Source organism: Xiphophorus maculatus, chromosome 18 (assembly GCF_002775205.1).
Source record: "Xiphophorus maculatus strain JP 163 A chromosome 18, X_maculatus-5.0-male, whole genome shotgun sequence".
NCBI classification, from domain to species: domain Eukaryota; kingdom Metazoa; phylum Chordata; class Actinopteri; order Cyprinodontiformes; family Poeciliidae; genus Xiphophorus; species Xiphophorus maculatus.
The window spans coordinates 11171611-11196377 of record NC_036460.1 but is presented as its reverse complement, the minus strand read 5'-3'; the positions used below and the strand labels follow the sequence as shown (position 1 = coordinate 11196377).

General features: G+C 39.0%; 2 protein-coding genes across 2 annotated transcripts in view; both read left to right on the top strand.

Moving 5' to 3' along the window:
- The window catches only part of lrrc75a (leucine rich repeat containing 75A), a 47499-nt gene extending 35652 nt beyond the window's left edge, over positions 1 to 11847 (top strand). Inside the window, exons 4-5 of the mRNA XM_005804549.2 lie at positions 2398 to 2671; positions 3524 to 11847. Coding sequence (XP_005804606.1) covers positions 2398 to 2671; positions 3524 to 4144 — 895 coding nt within the window. The 3' untranslated portion in view covers positions 4145 to 11847. The remainder of the gene's footprint in view (positions 1 to 2397; positions 2672 to 3523) is intronic.
- A 1759-nt stretch (positions 11848 to 13606) lies between these two features.
- On the top strand, positions 13607 to 23170 carry crk (CRK proto-oncogene, adaptor protein). The gene is made up of 3 exons (XM_005804514.2): positions 13607 to 14180; positions 16213 to 16781; positions 21862 to 23170. Exons 1-3 carry the CDS (start codon positions 13967 to 13969, stop codon positions 21997 to 21999), a joined length of 921 nt encoding a protein of 306 aa, XP_005804571.1. The 5' UTR covers positions 13607 to 13966; the 3' UTR covers positions 22000 to 23170.
- The last annotated feature ends 1597 nt before the right edge of the window (positions 23171 to 24767 follow it).

Sequence of the window (24767 nt, the reverse complement as noted above, 5' to 3'; positions counted from 1 at the left end):
ATACTTTATGATTAATTCTTCTCCTAGGTATTTGACCGCTTGGAGATGTTCTTTAAAATGTATTTACTGGACAGACAGTTGGTCCTTAATTATGAAAAAAAAATGCACTGAGGCTCTACAGTTGTGAACCCCATCCTGATTCAGCAGAACAAGAGGTGCGTTTCCATTGACCATACAAAAATTTCCTCTGTGGAAACACAGCAATTTCGAAAAACTCACATTTTAAAATAAAGTTCTTTCGCATCACATGAGTCACGCCAGTTTGTCTACAGCAGCAACATGCCTACAGCAGGTTCACCGTATTTATTCTGAGAAAAGAGGAAATCAAGTTGGTGGTTAACATCAGTCCAGCAGCTTCTCCCCTTATACATTAAATAAAATATAATAAATAACCCTAAACAAACTACAAAGCAATACCTCCCAGCGAACAGTTGATAACAGTTATCAGCAGTTAACATTTGTAAAATAGTTAAATGGACTACATTAATAATAGTTAAAATATATACCAAACATAGCAAAATTACTCATGAAACACTGTACATTCTTACATTTGTCCAAAATATATTTTAAAATATAATGTAAAGAAAACACAAAGCTGATTATACATATCACAGTTACAGATGGCAACACAAAAAGGGGGAGGAGCTGTCAGTTACCGGTTGCTATGGAAACTACCAACTGTTAAGCACAGCATAACTGAACTTAAAACACAAATAAATGTCTGCAGAAACAACATGTTGACTAAATAAAATGAATTCAAAGAATAAACAAACGCATTTTGAGAATCGTCATATTTATAATGTTGTTAAAACAAAACCCTATTACATGGGCACTGGTGTATTTTTATTTTGCTTGGACAAAAACAGATTCATTTTCACTTTTTTAATACTTTTGCTTTGACTAGAAGCCTCTTACGATAGAGGCTTGTTGGAGATGTAGGAAACAGCAGAAGGAAACTGCAGTTTAATGAGATTCATGGTTTAAGTCCCCCGAGACCCCAGATTGTAAAGTTCTGCCTGAGAGAATCCTTCTGATCCCGACCGAGACGAATGTCCTTAGCTGGAAACACAGAAATGATGCAAAAGAAATAAGATGAGGTTCAGTCAGACGTGTCCACTTGTTGCTTGTTCAATCAGTGTCAGTTCAGAACGCAATATAATCTTTTTATTTCCTGGTTTAAATACTAACAGGAGTTCAGACTGAAACCGAAACATTCTGAAAATCTCTGAATCTTTACATTTCAGTGGGTAATTAGTGGCAGCCACAGTGTATAACAAATACAGAAGAAGAATGGATAACAAATGTTTGATCCTCAGAAGATGTCCTTACTTGACCGACATGGAATGTTAAAGAGATGCAGTAAAAATATGAAGAAACCCAAAAGTGCATCACATCCCTGTGCTTTGACCTAACCAATCAGAAACCGGTATCTTAAAATCAAATCTAAAATATAATTCAATCGCAAGGGACTGTCTCTGTGACCAGACAAAGGGAACAAAACCCTTTTGGGAAGCTAAATTTGACCTCTCTTTTTGCTTTGGGCTGCTGTGTCCTAGATTCTCCTAAAGTCCCTCTGGCTCACGAACAGATAAAACGTATTCAGCTGCTAACTGGTGATAACAGTTCAGCCCTGCAGTCCACAAGATGGCTAGTTGTTTCTCAATATGTCGTCTAAAGTAATTTTTTCCCTTTATGTGTCAGAACCCAAATGTTAATTCGCTGCCAGATACAGACACCAACATTTATTTTTGACTCCAACATATTTTCAAACAGCATTCGAGACAAACAACCCCAACAGACAAACATTTATTGTTTTTTAACAGTTTTATTTTCTTATTTCCTACACTTTAAATATGCAGTATGTCATTTTTATAAACATTTTTTTTACATTTGTTAAAAGTAACTATATGACAGTATAACCCAATACAGATAATCTGTGAAAAAAAATCAGACTCTGCCCTCTCCCTGTTGTCCTACTGCCATCTGCAGAAATACAAAAACAACCAGTCAGAGCCAGACAGATATTTTTCAGTCAGCTTAATCTGATTTTCAGCTCATTTTTGTCTGAGAACAAGAAGCTGCCAAATAATTATGCACAGTTTATATGGGTTTGACCTCCTTATTGCGCAAATACAAATTACTTGCTACATTTTGGACTTGAAAAATATGCATATAATTATTATATAGTTCAAGTGGTGACCTACTAATGATTATTATGTGCAGAATGTATTGTGAAAATAGTGCAATTTTTAGTCTTATAAAACCAGTGATGGTAATTAATGCTCTAATTGCAAAAGGTGTGACTTTATAATAGTGAAAAATTATGAACAGTTTGAGTGATCGCTAAAAGGATCTGATCCAGACCGTCTTAGATGTTTTTCATTCTTGTGTCTCCAGCCTAAAGGTGGTGCTGTCAGCCCCGTTGTCCAGTGGCGCCCTGGATCTGTCTGGCATCCCTCTAACGACTCGCGACATGGAGCGTCTGTCTGCACACCTGCAGCGTCACGCGTCCAACGTGGTCAGCTTGGAGCTGGGCTTCACCGAGCTGACTGACGAGGCTTTCCTCCAGCTCCTCCCCACGCTGGCTGCTCTGCCGCACCTGGAGACCCTGGCTCTGAACGGAAACAGACTGACCAGAGCTATTCTGAAGGAGCTCACTGATGCCCTGAAGGTCAAAAAGGATTGTCTTATTTTTTTATACCATTGATAATAACCAGGTGTTGTTGTGATGTCTGGGGGATTGGTGTTTTTGTCATAGGGCTTATGTTATTCATAGTCTTCGCTTATTTATCTGTGGGTTAAGCTTTATAGTCGTCCTGGTGTCATGTTTTGTTTCTCTAGGTTATTTCCCATTTGTGTTATGTTTTATTTAAATTAAAGTTTTGTTTAGGTTATGTAGTTTCTTGCTAATCTAATTCCCATGCTGGTCTCGTCTCTGTTCATTGTTATCCTAGTCTCTCTTGTCTTGGTTCTGTTCTAGTCTTGATTATTATTGTCCCTGTGCTTCAGTCCTGCTATGTTCCAGTTTCCATGTTTTGATTTTCTTTAGTTTCATTTATGCTGAGAAGGTTCTATCATCCTTTACATGAAAGGTTTTATTTCCTGTAGTCTCTCTCTAGTCTGCTTCCCTGAGGTCAGCTTTCGTCTTGTTAATTTAGCTCATGTGTTTGACCTGTGTTACCTGATCAGTTATCTGCCTCACCTGTCTCACATAGTATTGAAATTTCTACTCATTCCTTTGTCTTGGGATTCTTATGCATTTCATGTCTGTAGTTTGATGAACACTTATGTCCATGTCAAGTCTTTAAGTTTAAGTAAATCTTCACCATTCCATGTTGCCGTTTTTATTTTGGCTCTTCCCTATTTTCACTATCAGCAGTCATAATAGGTGTAGTAAAATTAATTTTTTCAGGTCTTTTAAAAGACTAGAGTATTTAAACCTAATGCAGCTAATGTGGATTCTCAAAAATAAAAAATAATGGAGATAAACATCTCTTTTTAATGTGATTATTTTCCATTTCAGGATCCAAGCAGTTTTCCAAGTGTGACATGGATTGATTTGGGGAACAACGTGGACATCTTCTCCTTGCCTCAGCCCTTCCTGGTCAGCCTGAGGAAGCGCTGCCCCAAGCAGGGCAACCTGCCCACCATCCTGGAGTTTGGCGAGAGTCAGGCCAGCGACCCTCCCGAAAGGCCAAGGGGTCTCGGAGAGGAGGAAGAGACGGATGATACCAACCTGACTGAGAGCATGGGCGAGCTCCGATCGGAGGTGGAGGAGGAGATGGACGGAGAGACGGAGATTGAGGAGATGATGGAAGAGCTGTTGGACTTCGACAGGGAGATTCAGGGCAAAGACGACGAGGAGGACAGCATGTGGACACTGGGGGAGCAGCGGAGAGCGACAGTGAGGAGCAGGAGAGCTTGGCGAGAGGAGGAAGAGAAGGAGAAGGAAAAAGAGAAGGAGGACCAGAGGAGAGACATAAGACCCGGGAGGAGGGCGGTGATGGCGGAGGACGAGGACGACACACAGAGCCGTTCATCCCGCCTGTCCTTCTCCAGCCAGTCTCAACACTCCTTTGCTGTAGTTGAGCCAATGAGAGTGGAGGAGGAGGACATGACGGACCAATCAGAACATTTAACCTGAGTGTTGCTCCCAGATTTGCTTGCGTTTTCCTTCTTGTGTCCCGTCCTGTGTGGACAGAGGCAATGGGAGTACAGGCTGCAGCGTTGCATGCGGTCCTCATGAACAAGCCCCCGCTGATGATTTATGACCAACCGATCTGATACGCCTGAGGATGCACAGAATAGACTGATGAGGCTCAATGCAGAATGTTGATCTTTAATCAGGTCCTTCCTTGTTTTAATTGTGCTAATACCTACATGTGCCTGTAGCACCTCTGTTTGCTGGTTCAAAATGAGATGAAACCAAGCTGGAGAACTTTTCCCTCCCACAACCAGCACTGGCAGGATCAGAAGACGAGCAGAAATCAAAAGTTAAGCCATCGGTGTAAATCTGCTGCTGCAGTCGAACCAAACAGGTGCGCAGTGTTTCACAGGCGGAGAGCAAACCAGTCGCCATGAAGAAGTTAAAAAAGAAAACTTGCTATTTTAGACTGAATGTGTACAGAGGATAGATGTGCTAGGACCGACCACGTCTCTAAACATGAAACATTTAGAAGTATTTTTCCTCATAATCTAGGTCATGCTTTTACTCCATGGTTCAGTACTCGAGCATGCGTCACATGCTTACAGCGCTGTGTTTATATATAGCCCCCACCACCCCTATGGTTGCACTCAGGTAGCAGTATGTAGCTTTCACCCAGCTGTGCTTTCCCTCCTCGCGTAACATCATGCAGAACTTTAACAGATCAACTGTATTTTTGGTTGTACTATAAATATCAAAATATATATAAGATGTTTGAGGAGATACCGTGTAGCTTAGTTCTGAGGTTCTGACAACCAAGAGCTCATATTTAGTATTATTGGAGTCTGGAGCAGCAATATTTGTGAGCTAAACTAGTCTATTAGATATTTTATAAGGGAACAAGTTGTATTGTTGCAAAGAGACAGACCTAGACATGTAGAGAAATATATGAGAATTAAAACGTAGCTTCATCCAAATGCAGTAAATATGTAGAAAGTCAGGTGTTGCCTTGTTCACAGGTGGAGCTGAACAACCAGGTAATCATGTAAGGAAGTCATCTTTCCGGTTTGACTTAAAAAGTTAGTTTGCCTCTTTTAAAATTCACACAAACATTTGGTACATACGCATCACCATTTCGTCCCTTCGTACTTCGTATCCATGTACTAAACCATGATGTAGGAGTTTGTTTTCCATTGCTCAATAATTGGAATCAGTGGTTCCAGAAATGCTCAAATGGTGAATATAATTTAATCCGGTTCTATATTATTATCTGAAAACTGTATTTCACTCTATTTAAGGCTTTTGACTCTTATCAAATAGGACAAATTATGACCCCCAAGCCATCTACAATAACTCCAAGCAATCTTCCTATTTTATTATTGAAATGTTTGTTGATTTTTAAAGAGCTTTTGAAAGAAACAACATAAGATACAACTAACATCACAGTCTAAACAAAACAGCATGTACACACCTTTCATAACAAAATATGAATACATTTGCATCCCATAAAGACTAAACCTTGTTTATTAAAAACAAAAATACAGTCTGGCATGTATGAGACCTATCAATCATGACATTTGGCAGTCAACAATTCAAAAGATGCAAACTCAGTTTTTATCAGGTCCACCTTCACTTTTCCATTTTCGAAGGATTCCCCTAGCAGCTGCAACGAAACTAGTTAATGTTAGAGCAAATGCATGTTTAGAAACATTTGGCAATCATGACCTGTCTTCTAAAAGGCAAAGCTAATATCTGTCCAACATCCTCCAGTAGATTGTGTCTCCTTATATTAGATGACAAGAATGGAGAATAACTTCCATCAGTTGTTAAAGCCAATAGGAAACATTCTTTAGTGAGTATTAATTGACAAATAGTCGGTACAAAACATGCTGAAAATCTTATCAAAGAGTGGGTTATGCAGCGATCCAAGCTGCAAAGATACAAAACACTAAAGGGACAAAAATACATAATACTTGGTGAGAAACAAATGTATCGCATTTATTCGTTTTCAAACAGACTATAAAGGGAAGATCAATGAACACGTGGGAGTCAGGAAGTCTGTGCTACAAAGTGAACTGTGAAGCCTGAACAGAAAGTTTTTGTACAGCTTTAAACATAAGCTTTGAATCTGGTATTTCTAAACTTTAACTGAAACATCAGAGAAAACGAGAACCTAGAGAGAAATATTTCATTTGTAGCCAGTACCTCTTGTGTTTTGTAAGCTTAAAGGTTCTGTTAGCATATAACTTTCTGCTAGTGAATGAAGCTAACGGCTAGTCCAAGAAGGGCCGGCTTAAAACTGCTAAAGTTTTAAAAACATCATAGTGATTTACACAAACACTGTTTTATGAACCTTTGAAGGTAGATATTTTCATGGCCTCACTTTTTGTTTATTTAGATGAAAAACGAAACTCATACTTACGACGCAGCATGCACAAATTTTTGCTTTTTGCACCACTTTCCTCTTACATCAGGCAGTTATATTGACCTGGAAACCTTTCCATATTCCTTTCTCATTGCATGTTTCTCTCAGGAGAATCACTGTTGACATTCAGCCTCCAACCTCCATTTTCTGTGTGAATAACCATTGGCTCCTCTGTAAATAACCATCCAAAGTAAATATCTTAACTGTTTAAAGGTTTATTAAATAACATTTTCATGAACCTCTAAAGGGGTTTAAGATATTAAATTTGTTTTAAGATGTTAGAAATCAGTTTTGATCTTGGCCCTTCTCAGATTAGCCATTAACTTTAGCCTGTGGATCCGTCCAAGCTAGATGCTAAACGACAAGACCAAGCCTTAATTATAATGCTGATGAAACGGTAACAGCAAGCAGTAAAAAAATCATTTTTAACTGTCTGTGTTGTTGTTTCTGTGCAGAAATGCAAGAAATAGAAAAGTAAGTTCTTGAAAAAGATCTAATTATTTTTAGTAGAGAATCCTCTCACTGAAATTACATTTAAAAAATCTGTTTCTTCAGAAGTACTTTTTATCTACAAACTGAAAATAATGACACAAAAGTAAAGGTTTTTTTGGTTAACTATCTCGCTAAACACAGAAAAAACTTAAGGAGCACCAAGTTTATCCTTGGATGTAAAATGAAAATCATAAACCTGAGTCTGCAAGGATTTATTTGAGAGCTGTGTATATTTTTGGCTCCTGATAAGGCAGCTTTTAGATCATGTTCAATGTTCACCTACAGTAAGAAATGTGAACAGGGCCATGTGGGTACCCTAAGAACAAATGCTTTGTGGTTATCCCTATGAGTTAAAAATGTTCAGTACATTTCTCCTTATATGTTGGTGAAAAATTAAGACTAACAAAGACAGCAGATTTCAACTGGGATTAAGAAAGTCTGCAGAACATTTTCTTGTTAAGTTAAATATTTATTTTTGACTAACAAACTAATACTGCTGTTTGAAGTAAATCATTTTTGAAGCAGGACAGGTGAGATGGGATCATTTTCCTGTCTTTTTTGCTTTTGCATTTATCATTTTTCACGTTTTTCATTTGTTCAAAGCAGTATTGTTGCTTCGGTAGTGAATAACTGCATACAAAACTATTCTATTCTGTGTTTCTTTCTGTCTACAACAGTAAAATAATTTCGGTGAGTCATCCTGCTAACTTCCAGCAGAGTGGCTCACACGGTTTCTGTAGACCAGGGCTTGCAAGTCCAGTCCGTCAGAGATACTGTCATGCAACTTTCAGATGCACCCATGTCTCAACACACAAATGGCTGAATCCCCTCATCACCATGTCATTCAATTCATTCAGGATACGTCTAAAAGCTGCAGGAACGCGCATCCCTGGGCACAAAACCTTACCTGATGAGCACTTTACAGTGAACAAGAGAGCACCCATGTACTACTAGGTGCCTGCTTCATGTTTAAGTCCAGCCCAATCAAAATCCCCAATCCAATGAGTGCTATCAGTTTAGACATTAACAGACCCTGTGAGGGTCTGCTAAGGCCAGTTTCTGCAGATCTAGGCTGACGATGCACCACCTGTTGGACTTTGTTCTGCACTTATTTCTTGCTTGTGTTGCTGCTTCACACTGCTGAGAGGAGATCTTCAATGTGCCTCTGTTGCTCATTTTGACCCGATATTGCAGTACAGTCACTTGATCTTCGAGTGGAACTAAATAAGCTTTAAAAAGGGAAAAGATTCGTTTTTATTCTCATCTAGAGTCAACAGGTTCACTCTGCAAGATGGGGCTCTTACTTTCTCTCTTGTAAAACTTACTAACGACATCGATCACTGACACAACACAACTGCAGTTAGTTTCTAATAGATTCAGCCACATCATGATAATGGCAAATCAAACTGTAGCGTCAGTCAGACATTAGCACACCATGGTCTCTTTGAACCACCACAGCTCCAGATGTTTTTTATGTTTATGACTTCAGTCTTAAGTGATCAAACGATGGGCCAAATGACATCACTTCAGGACATTTCTCTAACTTAAAACACTTTAGTAGAGAGAGAAAAAAGGCCGTACAGTGCCAATAAAAGGTTTTCCCACTCTTTCAAGGCTTCTTATTTTACTGTGTATTTAATAAGAGGCTCAGTGAACACTGAACCCCATGCTAACCAATCAATGGCATGTTTCTGGAGTGTTTCGTTAATTAAGTCTCAGTTATGTAAAATAAAGAGGGGTTTTTACAAAGCACAGACACAGGGAGGAATACTGGAATACTGTGTAACACTTAATGTGTGCAGCATGGGGATAAATATTGACAATAACCCATTTAATTTTGAGACAGTGGGGTGTTTCTTTATTGCTCTCAACAGGATATTCCCAGGATCAGTTTCTACCAGAAGTGCCGTAAATGATTATCAGGCTTTAAATCCTTTTACCTGATGTAATTTAAACCAGAATCTATTAAACCCAAATTTTACCAGGTGGATTTTAGAGAAAGGTGGATAGAGGAAAATATTATGTGATTGTTTTACCAGTATCAGACTATTGCATAGTTTCTCTTGCAATGCCATTATGATCAGTATTCAGAATAATTCAAACATTGTGGTCACCATCTGATGCTCTGTACCAGATTACAGGATAAGGTAAAACAGTAAAACAAAACAGAAACATACAACAGTGCAGATTAGTTTCGACAGACAAACACACGTATAGACTTGATCACTGGCACACACACACAGTTATAGTTAATGATTACATTTTTAAGCAGCTTTTATCTTATTTTTCCAAGTTAGATTCGAAAAACCTCAGAGATCTAATGATCCTCACATCATCGGGCAATATTTTCCACTCATTAGTTGCCTTTACAGAAAAAGCCAATTTCCCAGTAGCAGTACGATGAAATAGGATGCACATTTTCTCCCAGATGATATTCTCACTGATTGAATCATTTCTAAAGGGCAAGTATGCATAAAATCAGACAGCAGAGGAAGGGCCAGATCATTTACAATTGTATAAACAAGACACAAATTACAAAATAATCTAACATATTTACAACTCATAAACTTGTATTTCTCTAGAATTCTACAGTGGTGGGAATGCTGTGGCTTATTATTCAAGGCTTTTAGAGTCTGTTTAAATAAAGTCTGCATCAAGTGAGAAACAATGTCTAATATGTTTACATTTTTTAAGGTTGAGTTTTACTTCCATCTTCAGATTGTTACCTAAGACTAATTGACTTAATAGTCAAGTTTTTGGACTGTGGGAGAAAATGGAGCATCTGGAGAAACCAATGCATGAACAGGAAGAATATGCAAACTGTAGATTGGGATTCAAACCAGTACCTTTTTGCTGCAAAAAGTACCCTTTTGCAACTAACTGTACAAGTTAGTTGCCTTGCAGCAACATACTCAAAAGCCGACATAGGTGCAGTTACTCATTAAACTTAACTGAGAAAAACAACCATTTTTGAAGAGTGTGAAAATACAGAAACTTTTTATGCCCAAAACATTTATGTAATTTAAGGTCTTTCTTTTAATAAGGTAAACATGTGATACCCTATCATAAGTTGGATCTATTATAATTTTGTTATTCCCTTTCAACTTTATTTTTTAAATTTTATATTAAGTTTTTTGTTAAGCAGGGACAATTAGTTACAATAAAAATATTGGTGGTTTTAATAAGAAAAGAAGAATCTTATTTTCATGGAGCCCGAGTTTTTTCCCCTTTGTACTTCCTGGGTAAAAATTTAGTCATCACTGCACTTTACAAAACATTCAGCTGATCCATATTCTTCACAGACATACTTTTGATGTTCCACAAAGGTATGTGGAACATCAAAAAAATTAGCAAAATTTCCTCACATTTAGACCCACAGATGTGCCTGCATATATGGCAAGACAAGAGACAGAGTGACAGGAGGATTGCTATGAGGGCTCTCAAGGTTGGGTTATCTTAGGGCAGGAAAACACATCTGAAAAACAACCAGGACTTAAAATGGCCTGATTCTACAGAATTTTTTTTTGTAGAAACCTTGGAGATAACACACCTGAGTCTGGACCTTTCCCTGGGAGGGTCGGAAAACTTTCCCTTATCACAGATGGAGAAGACAGCCATAAATTAAACGTCATAAAATAACTTTAATGTAGGACTGAGCTTAGATTTACCAAATACTCTCTACCAAAGTTAAATATATGTTTTCCCTCTGGTAAAGCCTTACAAATTCATCCAGAACTGTCCGGTGGTCTATTTTAACTGAATCTTCATCTCATCAGTGACAGGATGACATTTTTATGGACAGGTGTTAATGTTCATTGATACCAGCAGGATATTAACAGCTTTGCACATCCAACTAATATCAAAGAAAAATTAATCCCTTTAATCCACTCTAACAATAAGCGAGTCTCCAAAACCAGTTTTATAAAGAATGAACCCTTTACAAAAACAAATGACTTTGAATATTGCTTGCTATCTTGTACTTGAACTATCCTGTGTTGTTCTGCCAGAGCAACAGGCTTTGTTTATTTCAGTGCTTTGGGGTCAGGGTCTTGCAGGTTCATTGCGGTGATTACTCTGACTGCCTTCCAACCGCTCGCAACGAGCCCCAACCGGAGGTACGTGTACTTAATCATAATGAGCTACCGCCACGCACACGTCTGCTTTTAATGTCAAGGTCACGGCAAATCGAAACAACCAGACCGCTGCTTGAATTAGCTCCATAAATCAACAGATGGAGGCGATTAATTGGAATCTTCTGATTCAGGAAATTCAATAGAAAGAATTATCTTGACAGTACTTCAGCTTTTTGGTGAGAGAAGCTCATATGTCGGTTAGTTCAGGGCAAAGTTTTAAATCATAGCGAAGTACTTTTTTTTTTCCTTCTTGCACTCTGTGTAGGATTCCAGAGGCAGAATGGTGAGTCCCTCTCTGTTACAGTAAGACGATCGTGGCGTTCACCTTGGACTTACAGAAAGCAAGGAAAGATACTGTACATCCTCTTCAAGGACTCTACTGAGCTGATGTAGAAAAATAAACATTGGAGTGAATCTGTAGGCATGAATGGCCTTGGATCGTTTCTTGATCAGTGATTCTTTATTCTCTATACGCTCCTCAATCTACAGTATGCTTCTGTAATATTCTTTATACTAACTTAATTTTTTGTCACTTTTGTCAATATGATTGTTTTGAAGAACTTTATAGACTTACTAAAATCCAAGATGATTTGTATGACTGTGATTTGCTGTTTTGCCTTGGGTCTGACCAATAAAGTCTATGATAAGAGGAAGAATAACTCAGCTATTTTGTCTTTGTGACTCCTTTCATTTGCAACAGCCACTTCTCTGATTTGCTTCTTCAGTGTAATTGGAGATAAACAGACAGTGCTAGAGATAAAGTTAAAATAGTAAATGACATACTTTGCAAAGGTATTTATGCAGTTGCTTTCAAAAAAGTTTTTTTTTTCAGCTTTAAAAAAGGAGGGCTTTGTTTTGACATGTAATTTGACAGTTTGTTCAATTCAACAAGAAAACCCAAAAAGTCAATTGAGGGTGGGATATTAAAAAGCTACAATAACCTGGTTGCATAAATGTTTACACCCTTAAACTAACTGCATTTTCTATTCATAGAGTGAAACACAAACACACACTTTAATCATATATATTAGTTTAAAACCTTAATGCACTAAAATAATAACGCACTACTTTGTGCTGGTCTGTCACATACCGATGAGATACACTAACGTTTGTGGTTGCACTTTGATAAAATATGAGAAAACATTACGAGGTATGAAAACTTTTGCAAGCTATTGAATTTGGATCTTTTTAATTTCTTTTTGCATTTTTAAGCTTCTTTGAATAATGAAAGTAAATTATCTGACATCCATTGCCGAAAATTACTTTTCTTGAGTTGAAGGTGAACTGATTTTAAAAACCTCGAAATATGACGAGGCATTATTTTCAACATCTTGTATAAGAGCTACAAATTATTTTTATGTTTCAGAAATTGGGAAGAGAAAAAAAACCCCTCATAAACCAGTCACAATATCCAAAGTCACTGTACAAATTACAGTAGAAAATGATTTGTGACATCTCTCCATGAGTCTGTAATCCCTTTTCAGATCAGTATAAGACAAAAGGAACACACTACAGCTGACTTATTTCTAAATAAATATTTTTCCAATATTTTCAACACGAGTTTGCATGTTCTCCCTGTGCATGCGTGGGTTCTCTCCGGGTACTCCGGATTCCTCCCACAGTCCAAAAACATGACTGTTAGGTAAATTGGTCTCTTTAAATTCTCCCTAGCTGTGTGTGTGTGCATGGTTGTTTGTCCTGTCTGTCTCTGTGTTGCCCTGCGACAGACTGGCGACCTGTCCAGGGTCCCCGCCTCTCGCCCGGAACGTTAGCTGGAGATAGACAAGAGCACCCCTCCCGACCCCACTAGGGACAAGGGTGTTAGAAAATGGATGGATGGATGGATAGATGGATTTTCAATACGTTCACAAATCATGAAAGTGTATATCACACAAGTTGCAGTACATACCAAAACTAATGTGTGCTTAGTGACATCTAGTGGACATTAAGATAAATTGCACATTCATATTTCTTTTCCCTTGTTGAAAATGTGCACGCTTTTGTTTAATTACTTGTTAGAGAAACCTTAAATGTTCCTATTTCGGTGACTACTGGGCCAATATTTTTCAGGTATGATGCTAATATATATATATATATATATATATATATATATATATATATATATATATATATATATATATATATATATATATATATATATATATATATATATATATATATATATATATATATATTGGTCAAACACGGGACCATGAAGTCGTGACGAAGTCAACCACAACAAAATCTGACATTTTAAAAGGAAAATAAATTTTCTGGTATATTAAAATAATTTTTACAGTCAGAGAGTATGAGAAACAACATAGTTGCAGGCATATTTCAGTGTTTACATAACTTTGCGTTTATCTGTTTATCATGACGTTTGGAGCTTGACGTCGTGCGTGCTCTGCGTCCAAAGTCTACGTCCCTTCCGGTGAGTGGGGCCTTTTTTGTTTTCCCATATCCGCCATTTCAGTTTTTGAAGTTAGTTGTCATCAGCGGCTGGTTTGTAGCAGCATTCGTGCCTCTGAAAGAAGCTGTATGATTGGTAGACCAGCAGGCTGACCACAGACCACACCGGAGGTGTTTTTACAGCGCGGTTTTCCTCCTGTATCTGCGGATTGGAGCCCACACGGCCAGCTGTGGATGTCGCCTGTTTACTGAACGTGCTCTCGGCGCTAAAGTTTTTTGTATGAGTTGAAGGCTCCGCTTGTGGATAACAGGAGGGAGAGCAGGGAAGGCCACGGGTAAAGCCTCGGCTTTGTGTTGGTGATCATGGCCGGAAGATTTGACGCGTCGGACCGCGAGAGCTGGTACTGGGGCCGCTTGACCAGAGCGGAGACGGTGTGTATGCTGCAGGGGCAGCGGCACGGCGTGTTTCTGGTCCGGGACTCCATCACCAGCCCCGGCGACTACGTGCTGTCGGTGTCGGAGAACTCCAGAGTCTCGCATTATATAATTAACACGAACAGCCGAAAGCCCGAGCCAGGTAAGAGCACAGAGAGGGGGCGTGGAGGGGCTCGGTGCACTGTGGTGCCACCGATGGGACCATTCTTGCATGACTTGCACCATAGAAGAGGCGCAATAGTGGCACTCTTTCCAGCATAGGGAATATAGATGGCCATGCACAATGAGACGTGCTTTAGTCCATCATAATCTGGTCTGTTGTAGCATATCATTGTGTCTAGAGATGGATGACTTAAAAATCATATAGCTTCATTAACAGATTGAGCAAAATTTGCAGCGCAGAAATATACCTCCAGAAAGTGCAGGTAATGTTCACAAGAACTTCAAATTATCTTAGTTTGACGCTTAAGACTCCTGTCCCAGGCCTGTCACGATAACAAATTTTGCTGAACGATAAATTGTCCCAGAAGTTATTGCGATAAACGATAATAGTGTTGCTTTGAGACCATTTTCAAGTACTGTAATAGTAATTTCAAAATGGTGAAAGAACACATTCTCAAAGATTAATAAGCTTTAAATTGTTATGAACATTTACCACTGGAACTGGAAGACATTTTAAATATCCAAAATAAATAGACAAAACAAGAGAAACAAAAAAGGTCTATTTGAACAAAATTGTCTTTTAAAACTAGTTAAGACCAATGAAGACTTTTGTCATCCAGTTTCTGGGAGAAAAAGATAAAAAAAAACCAATAAATCATCGAAATGAAAATTATTGAGATCACTTTAATTTATTATGCAATTAACTCATTTATCTCTTATTGCAACAGGCCTACCTGTCCCTCAACATGCTCAACATTTGAGGGAAAAACATAAAATAAGGAAACCAAGATGCTTCCTGGTCACTCTGGAAATCACCAACATTATGACTAGTTACAGAAATAGTCCAGTCTCGCATGTTACACTTGTGAACTCATCATCAACGGGGCTGGCCCATTCTTGAGCATTTGGGGTGCTCAAGAATGCATTTTAATTTACACATAGTTACAGATCTCAAACCTCATGGTTTGTGATCAGACACGATGACATTTATGCGCATACATTGATTTTATTGTTCTAAATCAAATTTGTTTGGGTTACGGTAAGTAAGCTGTGCATGTGGTATGGGTTGTAATTAGTTGGCCTGTCACAATAAACAATAAATCAACTAATTGCATGATAGATTAAAGGTTTTCTCTTTCTACCAAAAACTGGATGACATAATTCTTCAGTCTGGTGTTTTGATCTCAACTAGACCTTTTTCTGAAGGACAGTTTTGTTAATAGAGACTTCATAATTCATTTTTTTCAGTTTTTGTTTGTTTATTGTGAATATTTGAAATGTAAGAAATAAATATACATATAATATATATGTAATACAACAACAACAAAAAACAAGTTTGGAAGTACTGAGGATCAATGTATACCAAAACAAGTGGATTCAAGATGTTTGTGGAAAGATCCAAAGTTCTAGACACAAGTTTGGATCCACCTTTTCGAGACATGTGGTCTACATGTTACATATCAAAACAAACGAGCAGGGCCAGCCTATGGCACAAGCAAACCAAAACACTACAGGAGTCCTGGTCGTTTCAAAAATTTCAACTTTGAATTTGTAGTTGCATTCAAATTATAGTTATATATTTATAACAAGGCCAGCAAGAAAATTCTGTTCAGGACCTCACTTGGCCTTTTTCTTTTTTGCTGGACAATAAATTGTCCCAGAAGTTTTTGTGATAAACAATAACCTTGACGTTTGAGGTATTGATAGTGGTATAAAAATGCAAATTCATCCTGTCAGAGACAAACTTTAATTTTGTAAGCAACGCTTAATAATAGAACTGAAAGATATTTTAAGTAAAATGGATAACGATGCTTCTGGAAAAGATATTAATGATTAGAATGGAAATAATTGAGATCATTTAAAATTATCTTGCGATTGATTAATTGCAACAGTCTTGGACCTCAGACACTGACTGTCCATCAGAGCAGGTCTCTATTGTTTCAGCCAAAAGAACAAAATTAGTGTAAATGAAAATTTGTTCTAACTTCCCTCTTTCTCCTGTGTCGGACCAGGTTCGCCTCCCCACAAGTTTCGTATTGGTGACCAGGAGTTTGAGTCTCTTCCCGCTCTGCTCGAGTTCTACAAAATCCACTACTTGGACACCACCACTTTGATAGGTCCCATGAACAAGTCCAAAAATCCCCGCTCCGCCCGAGGCGTGGCCAAACCCCCGGCACGCCTGGAAGATGAGTACGTCCGGGGGCTTTTCGACTTCCCCGGCAACGACGAGGAGGATCTCCCGTTTCGGATGGGGGACATCCTCAGAGTACTGGAGAAGCCTGAGGAGCAGTGGTGGAATGCCCAGAACTCTGAAGGAAAAACGGGGATGATCCCAGTCCCGTACGTGGAGCAGTTCAGACCAGCGTCTCCGAGCGCGATGGCAGGGGCCGGCGTGCCTGCGGTGCTGCCTGCAGGGAACTCAGACAGCTCTGCGGCTCAGTCCGGCGCTCCGTTGACAGGAGACCCCAGCCAGTACGCCCAGCCCACTCCCCTCCCGAATCTCCAGAACGGACCAGTCTATGCTAGGGCCATACAGAAGAGGGTGCCCAACGCCTACGACAAGACCGCCCTGGCTTTGGAGGTAAATATAGAGTCATAGAGGTGTCTTTCACTGATCTCATTGCTCTCTTTCTACCTGCAGGAAGATCGCTATTGTTGAAATGTGATGCCAAGTCTTTAACATTTAGCAAGGTTGATATCGCATTTCCAGAATTTAATCAAAGTTCTTATGATTTTTCCACGTATTTCAGTGCAGTGCCTTGAAAACGGTTTCTAACTCAACATTTCCACAATTTATCAACTATAAATTTCAGTGTGCATTATTGGGATTTTATGTGATCAATCTAAATCAGTGCATAAACTGAAGTGATTTAACATTTTGAACTGCATCAAACACAAGTTAGAGCTTGATTTACGTTAGACTGATGCTTTTGTCCATTCATATTTGCAAATCAGTTCGAGCTCAGTCAGATTAGGTGGAAAGTGTCTGTAGACAGCAATTTTTCAAGTCAATGCACAAATTCTCATTTGAATTTCAATCTGGACTTTGACTGGACCATTCTAACACAATAAAATGCTTTGATTCAAACTTTCCATGAATAGCTCTATTTCTGTTTAGGGTTATTAGTCACCTGGAATTAGAATTAGGAACCAGTTTCAAGTCTTTTGTGGCCTCAATCAGGTTTTCTCACAATATTATATGTTAAGTTTTTACACTGAACTATGTCAAATAACCAAACCCTTTGAGCAACTTGTTCCCCCTTCACCTGTGGTGGTGTTGAACCAAGAACTACAGAAGGAAACTAAATGAAAACCTCTGAATAAGACACAAGCACAACTTCCTTCTTTGCTAAATGTAAACAAAATGGAGTGGAGTCCGATTTTAGCAGTTGTAAGATTTCTCGTTCATCTTTGGCAAATGACTCACAACCAGTTCTCCCGTTAGCACTAGACTCACGTGCGCTGTAGTCCTCTTCCTGCTTTCAGAGTGGTCCTTTGGCATTCAAGCCTCGTTGGACTTGAATGCCAACAAGGTTTTTTTGTGGACCAGGGTTTGCTTCTTGGTTCCCATCAGAGTTTGATTGAACAGTCACCTCCCCAAACCAACTAGATTTTCTAGACAAATAAACCAGAGCTCAATTAAAGCAGACTAAACAGGACTGTTGTGATTGCAGCCTTAGGCTACATTTATACAAGATTGCTGTCAGGAAACTGCCGAACCTCGAACACATCTTGAGGCTGCTGTAGTTGTCATGCCAGGCCACTAATATGGCGCCATGATCTTAGCATGTCGCCCAAACGCACATTCGCTTTTGATCTTTAGTTTCTGCCTCATTAGAAAACAGTAGTTTGTTTCCCATGAACCAAGAAGTCCTGCAACACATAGAATACATTTCAGAAGTTGTGTTTAACCGAACAGGTTAAGTAGTGCAACACATCACAGTGCTATCCACCATTGTTTTTATCTGCCCATGCATACGTAGAATAAACTCTGTATTTGTGTAGGCGAGCGAAACAAAAATGTTACCGTTTCACTCAAAATCTGCTCTGTCAAAATCTGGCATCAGTGGCTTTTTGAATCTAACAAACGCTATCAAAATATGCTCCTAATGCTGGGCAAGCTGCACTTTGTGCCTGGGCTGTTCAACTGAAGCGGAAGTGAGAGCGGGGCTCCCACGGAGCAGGTCATCGGGGGAAGGAAATAGTTTGTGTTTGGGAACAGGACCATTTCCTCTGGTTTCTGTGAAGCCTGGAATCCAGCTGAGCCAGGAGTGGGATGAGCAGGCAGGCCAAGCGAAATGCGCCCGTTGTCCCCCGCCCCACGGCCCGCTGCTGGACAGTGCGGCTGCACATCCAGAGCCAGTGTTTGGCCCTTTGTGTCTTGACAAAGCACAAGCAATGTGCTTGTGGCTCATTTTTCTTTTTGCTAGTCATCTACCAGGTTGAAAACAGGACAAATTTGTTTGAAGTTGTTCTGTGGAAAGAAACCTGTATCCTACAGGAGTCTGGCCTGAGTGACTCAGCATGCTGGCACTGAGTGGTTAATAAGTAGCTCACGTTTCCTTGTTTCCAAAAACCAAAATTTAAAGATCTATACGAAGCAATTGAAAGCAGCTTTTGATTATGTAACATATTCCATGGAGTTATAAGCAGAACCAGCCAGTGCTTTCAGCCATTTGCGTCACCTGAAAAACACTTAAACTCAAACTGCAGGTCCACAATTCCTTGGCAGTCTGAAAATGTTGTTTTTCAGATTCATCCAATCTACAAATACTTTATCTCTCTCAAAGAGAAGTTAAATGTTCTAACTCATCATCATGATCCAAACATCTTCAAAGTGTTGTTGTGGATGGTGACGCTCCAGTAGCAGTCAGCCTTCCAATGAACCTGAAGAGGCCTCTGACTGAAGACTGTATAACAGTCTCATGGCGATCATGACATGCTACCAGCTCAATTTCTGGGCAACAGAAAAGACATTACACAGTAACGCATCCTGGATGGCACTATCAGGTGATGTTAAGCTCTGCTAATCCACATCGTTTGCTTTAAATCTCTATCTGGGTGTGTGATTAGAAAGCCAGGCAAGGAGACGTTGGAGAACTTCTTCCTTCTTTTTATGCATCCACCTTTCTTTTGTACATCATCCATATGTTCTTTTATCCAATTCAACCAATCTGTCCATCCACCTGATCTCTTCCACTCTGCAGTTACTACAAGTTCCATATTAAAGATCTTGTAACTGTAGAAATATCTGCTTGAATGATTTTATTTCTGTTTATTCTTTTAAAACAGGCTAAAAAATGACTGATATGGACGATAGCTAGCCACTTATAGCATTTAGAAATCCTGAACTAAATGCTGTAAAACTAAGAATTCCCATCTTTTTTTTCTGTCAACACACCAACAAATGACATGTACTATAATAATTTATTTAAATACTGCAGTGCCTAATTTATTCATGCATCTAAATAAGCAACAGATTTAATGTTTTCTTGAGCTACTTTAAAACATTTGTAAAGATGACTAACTTTCTCTATGAATGCTGATGTTTCTTCTATTTTTAGTAAAGTGTTAACAAGCGTTTGGTCGAGGCCAGTTTCTGGTTTGTTGTAGGTTTTCTGAATCCAGTGGAATAAACTTATGACTGCTCCTGATCTAATGTCTATTTATAAAATAAAAACATTTTTAAATGATCAGTAGGCCTGTTACGATAACAAATATTGCTGGAATTGTTCCAGTAGTTATTGCGATAATGTTGTTTGAGACCATCTTTGATTAATGTATTGATAATGGAATAATAATTCAAGTTTATTAAACTTATTAAAGAATGCGACACTGGAAAAAAATTAATTTATTTGGTGCTGAGCTCATGTGTTTATTTATTCAATAATTTAGCAGCAAAAGGATTTTTGAATTGAAAATATTTATTTTGTGGAAATGTGATTTTTGATTAAAATTCATTTCCATCAATTAATTACAAACCCTGCAATTAACTAATTTTAATTGAGTCCCATCACAGAAAAATTTATTTTACAATTTGTTTATAAAAATTACAATTTATTTATAAAAACAATAAAAAGCATTTAATCCTTGGATCTTGAATTAAACACTTGATGTGCAGACAAGCATATATCTTTTTTAAATCCTGCTTCACTATTATTGCAAATCCTAATAAAACATAATAAAATTTTGTAACATGTAAAATAAATCAAAAGTTAAAGGGTTAGAATTAGTTTTGTGAGGAATCCTAACACGCAATCTCATCAGAAATCTGCCCTTTCCTGTCAGGAATCATCAGGTATCTGCATCGTCACTCTGAGTTATCAGATTGTTCCTCTTCTGCCCTTTCTATGCCGACTTGAACTTTGTACTTGTCTGCTACCACCTGTTTGCTCAGGTTAATTGCAGCAGGACCAGACGCTCCTCTCCCTGTGCAGGTCAAACGTCAACATGCAGGTTTTGTACAAGACAGGTGCTTGAAAAACTTCAATGTCATGTAGGTGTTTTCCAAGTTTGAAAAGTCCTTGATTTCTGTGTAAAGTCCATAAAAGTACTTGATATTCAAACTGCACAGTTTTGTGCAATGACCTTTGATTAAAAGCCTAAATGTGGAAAGCGTTATTTACAGTTGACCCAGATATTTCCATACACCTGATAAAAAGACACAATAATTTTTTCCCTCACTGTCTGAAGTTAAATCAGACTAAACTTTTCTTGTTTCAGGTCATTTAGAATGACCAAAAATTATTTTTATATGCTAAGTGCCAGAAAATCTTTTTTTCCCATGTTTTTAGTAGGTGTGCACCGATTGCAGTTTTCTGGCCGATCACCAATTACCGATCTTTTAAAAAGCTTATCCTGCCGATTCCGATTTTGGCTGGTGCCAATTTGTTTTGTCTGAAATGTTGCTCAATATAGCAAGAAAGTTATTGAGTTGGCAATAGTGGGGGGGGTCAGTATAGTTGTAAACGTGCAGACATAACTTGGTGGGCCGGTCTGTCAGTCAAATCTTTTTCACCGGAGAGAAAAAGAGGACAGTGGTTGATTCTTGAACCTGTGCCAAGCTAGATAATATTGGTGGATAAAATTGGCTTCATATGTAAAAATCGGCCGATCACCGATCTCCCACAATGAAGGAAATCGACACCGATAAATCGGTGCACCCCTAGTGTTTAAGCATTTAATATGAGCAGGAAGGCCATTTACCAGAACACAATTTGTTTGGATTGTTTCAATATAATGAATATTCATTATTCCCAATGGCTTAATGAGTTATTGATCTGTGCAATTGAAGTAAATGTTAACTTATATTTGATATGTTATAAAACATTATAGAAATTGGGAGATTTTTTTGTTAAATTTGTTTTGTCGCGATGTACCGGGTGTTTGTGAAAGACATTTTAAAACATAAGACTTTGTTATATTTTAGTTTATCTTATCCCCGCTATAGGGCGTAGAATACTATTACAAGACATTATTAATATTAATGATATATGTATAATAGTGACTTGAAACTGTCTGTTGTAGTTCATATGTATTGTGTGGTGTTGGAAAAGTGTGAAAACTTACCTTGAAAGTGCTTGAATTTTACTGTATAAACTCTGATCTTTGCTCTGTTTGATGTGTTTCTGCTCCTCATGTTCTCTCTTTCTCCCTCCCAGGTGGGCGACATGGTGAAGGTGACCAAAATAAACGTGAATGGCCAGTGGGAGGGCGAATGTAAAGGCAAGCATGGCCACTTTCCTTTCACGCACGTGAAGCTGCTGGACCAGCACAGCGCCGAGGACGAACTGAGCTGAGGGCGGACCGCCGCTCCACCACCTGGACACTAGTACTAGACCCTTCCTCACCTCTCTTTTTCTCACCTACTCCCCCTCCACCCGTCCTGCTCACTCCCCCCACCCTCCCCTTCCTCCCTGAGATTTTAGCCGCACCAAGTACAGTTTCTGAGAATCACCAAGAACAAAGCAGGCCCTCGTCGGACCCCCTCCACCCTCGCGTGATCCGTTTCTACTCGTATTAATAATCACCTCCTCTTCCTCGTCGTCTTTCCTGCTCTCCCAGACTGCAACACGGAAGATGAACCTGCCTCTGCTGCTCCACAGACTCGGCGACCACTCCCTGTAACTCGTTCCTGCCGTGGACGGCTTATCGACGCTCGCTCCTAAGGAGACTCCTTGACGTAGCGTTCAACCACTTCCTCTTCCTGTGTGGGAACCAGTAATGGCTGCTGTCATTTTTTTTCTTTTTTTTTTTTTTTATCTTCCACTAAGGGTCACTCAGGCTGCATTCATGCCAGATGGGAAAACAGAACGTTTGCTCTAATAACTGGTTTCCATGAGTCTTCAAAGATTTTAGTGATTCAACTTGATTTTTGACATCCAAATCTTCATGTATTGGAATAAGGAGAAATGATTTTAGTTCTCTTGTTGCATCCTCATCATACATGTGAAGTTGCAGCTTCAGGAGACAGATTTTAGGTGTCTGTTCCCCATTCCCGTCTCGATTTAAGCCTATTTTTTAAAATCCCTTTTAAACTAAATATGCTCACAGTTCTGACATTATCTTTCCAGCTTTGTTTGTGTGAACTCAAATTTCCTCATGAAGTTCTTTGAAGTAGAGGCTCACCAATCTTGATTTTAAATAACTTCACCTGCTGGTACCAACTTTAGCTGATTCTAGTTTCTCTTTAGGAACCTTAGGGATAAAAACAGGATGTATTTCTGTTCTGGCTGCCATTTTCAGCCATTAGAAATTATATTAGGAGAAGAGATGACGTCATGTCATTCACTGGAAAACGGTTTTACAAGAGAAACTGATTATAGTTGATGTCTTGAGCTGCCTTTGGCTCAGCTAGCTTGACAAGAACAACTGTCTCATTGTGTATTACACTGAGATTTTTGAAAAATCTCAGTGTAAAAATGTAGAAATCAGTTTATACATTTTCCATACCAGTTTATTTTTTATTAATCTGTACAGCACTTTGAGCTGCTTTTAGTATGAAGAGTCCAAACCAGCATGAAGAGTGCTTTATAATTAAAATTGATTGATTGATTGATTGATGGATTGGTTGAAAAGTCTGCAGTGGTAGTATTTCTCTTTTGTCTTTGGCTAAAGACCATGAGCTATTTCTTCTTCTAGCGCTAGAATCACACGTTTGTTTTGGTTGTATTTATCCAGAATGCCCTGTGCACTTCTTGCATTTGAGCAGTCTCCGGTCCGCTTCCATTCACATTATGCATTCAAACCTCATCAGACTTCACTTCAACCAAACCGAGACCTAGGTTTTTAGCCAGAACAGAGTTAGCTTTTTTGGCCCGCATCAGAGTCTGCCTGTGCATTCACACCTCCACAAACTAACCGGACTTCTAGGCAAACAAATTAGAGTTTGATTAAAGCGGACTAACCAGGGCTGGTATGAAAAATGACATTGCGTCTATAACAGCTTCCACTCCGAAGATTGGAGATATTTCAGTATGCAAACCATCATCGGTCAGTTCTGTTTGCCGGCTGATTTCTCGATACTTCTCTAATTTAAATTTGCATTGATTCTGATGAAAACTAACGGAAACCACAAAAGCCAATCGGAGCTACTCAGAGTTTTCATCCCCGATCTGAGGCGTGCTCTGGTTCGTTGTTGAAGGACTCCTTCCTTTACTGACCATGAATGCAGCAATATCCTGCGTGAACCCCTGACTTTGAAGGACTGAAGCAGCAGGGCACATATTCAGCAGCAAACCGTTTCCAAAAAGACATGAAGGAAGGCATAGACCTCTCGGTTAAATGGAGTATCGAACACTCGAGTCCAAACCAGCAGCTACAGCAAGAGCAACTGGATGTAGTCGCAGCAATGGAGAAACCGCGAGACTGTTGACGAGGTGGGATAAAGGCAACACTACATTCTCTCACCTGAACCTCGCTCCACCGATCACCTCCAACCACGCACCACCAAGTAGTCCTTTGTAGGATACATAGAACATATTGTTATGGAATGATGTAACTGTGGTTCTCATTTCATGCTGAGTATTGTTTATATCTTACTAGTTGTCTTCAAAGCTGCTTTGATTTTAACATCGGGAGGGCACTACATCTCTGTGGTAGAGGAACTGACTGACCCTCGCATGTTCTCACTCTGCCTCTGATGGACACAATTGAAGTAAAACAGACTGAATGTAGGAGGCTGCCAGCCACTCTAGTTAGAACCGTCTTTTCATGTTAGTGTCCTGCATTCAGCCCACTGAATTTACCCTACTAAAGCTGACAGCGGTGTGTCCACGTCTCGTCGTGTGTGTCAAAGGAAGGAGAAAGTGGTGTTATTTGGTACCTGTCCTTCTTGTTTTAAAGCCTTCTGTGAACTTCTTGAGCAAGTTAGTTCTTTTTTTTTATTTTATTAGTTACATTTTTGCTCTTCCTCATTTAAAAGTCCTGTTTAGTTGCAAAGCACAGGCCCAAGCAGACTGTATCTTTTTATTGTTTTACCTCTTCTTTTTCACCATTTCTTTGAGGTTTGTAGTTCATGATGTTTTTCGCCCCTTTAGGAAGGTGTTTTGTTGTGACAATCATCAGC

Coding starts and splice junctions, on each gene's coding strand:
- crk (XM_005804514.2), top strand. CDS start 13,967: ATGGCCGGAAGATTTGACGCGTCGGACCGCGAGAGCTGGTACTGGGGC. Junction 14,181..16,212: donor CAGCCGAAAGCCCGAGCCAG/GTAAGAGCACAG, acceptor GTGTCGGACCAG/GTTCGCCTCCCCACAAGTTT. Junction 16,782..21,861: donor AGACCGCCCTGGCTTTGGAG/GTAAATATAGAG, acceptor TCTCCCTCCCAG/GTGGGCGACATGGTGAAGGT.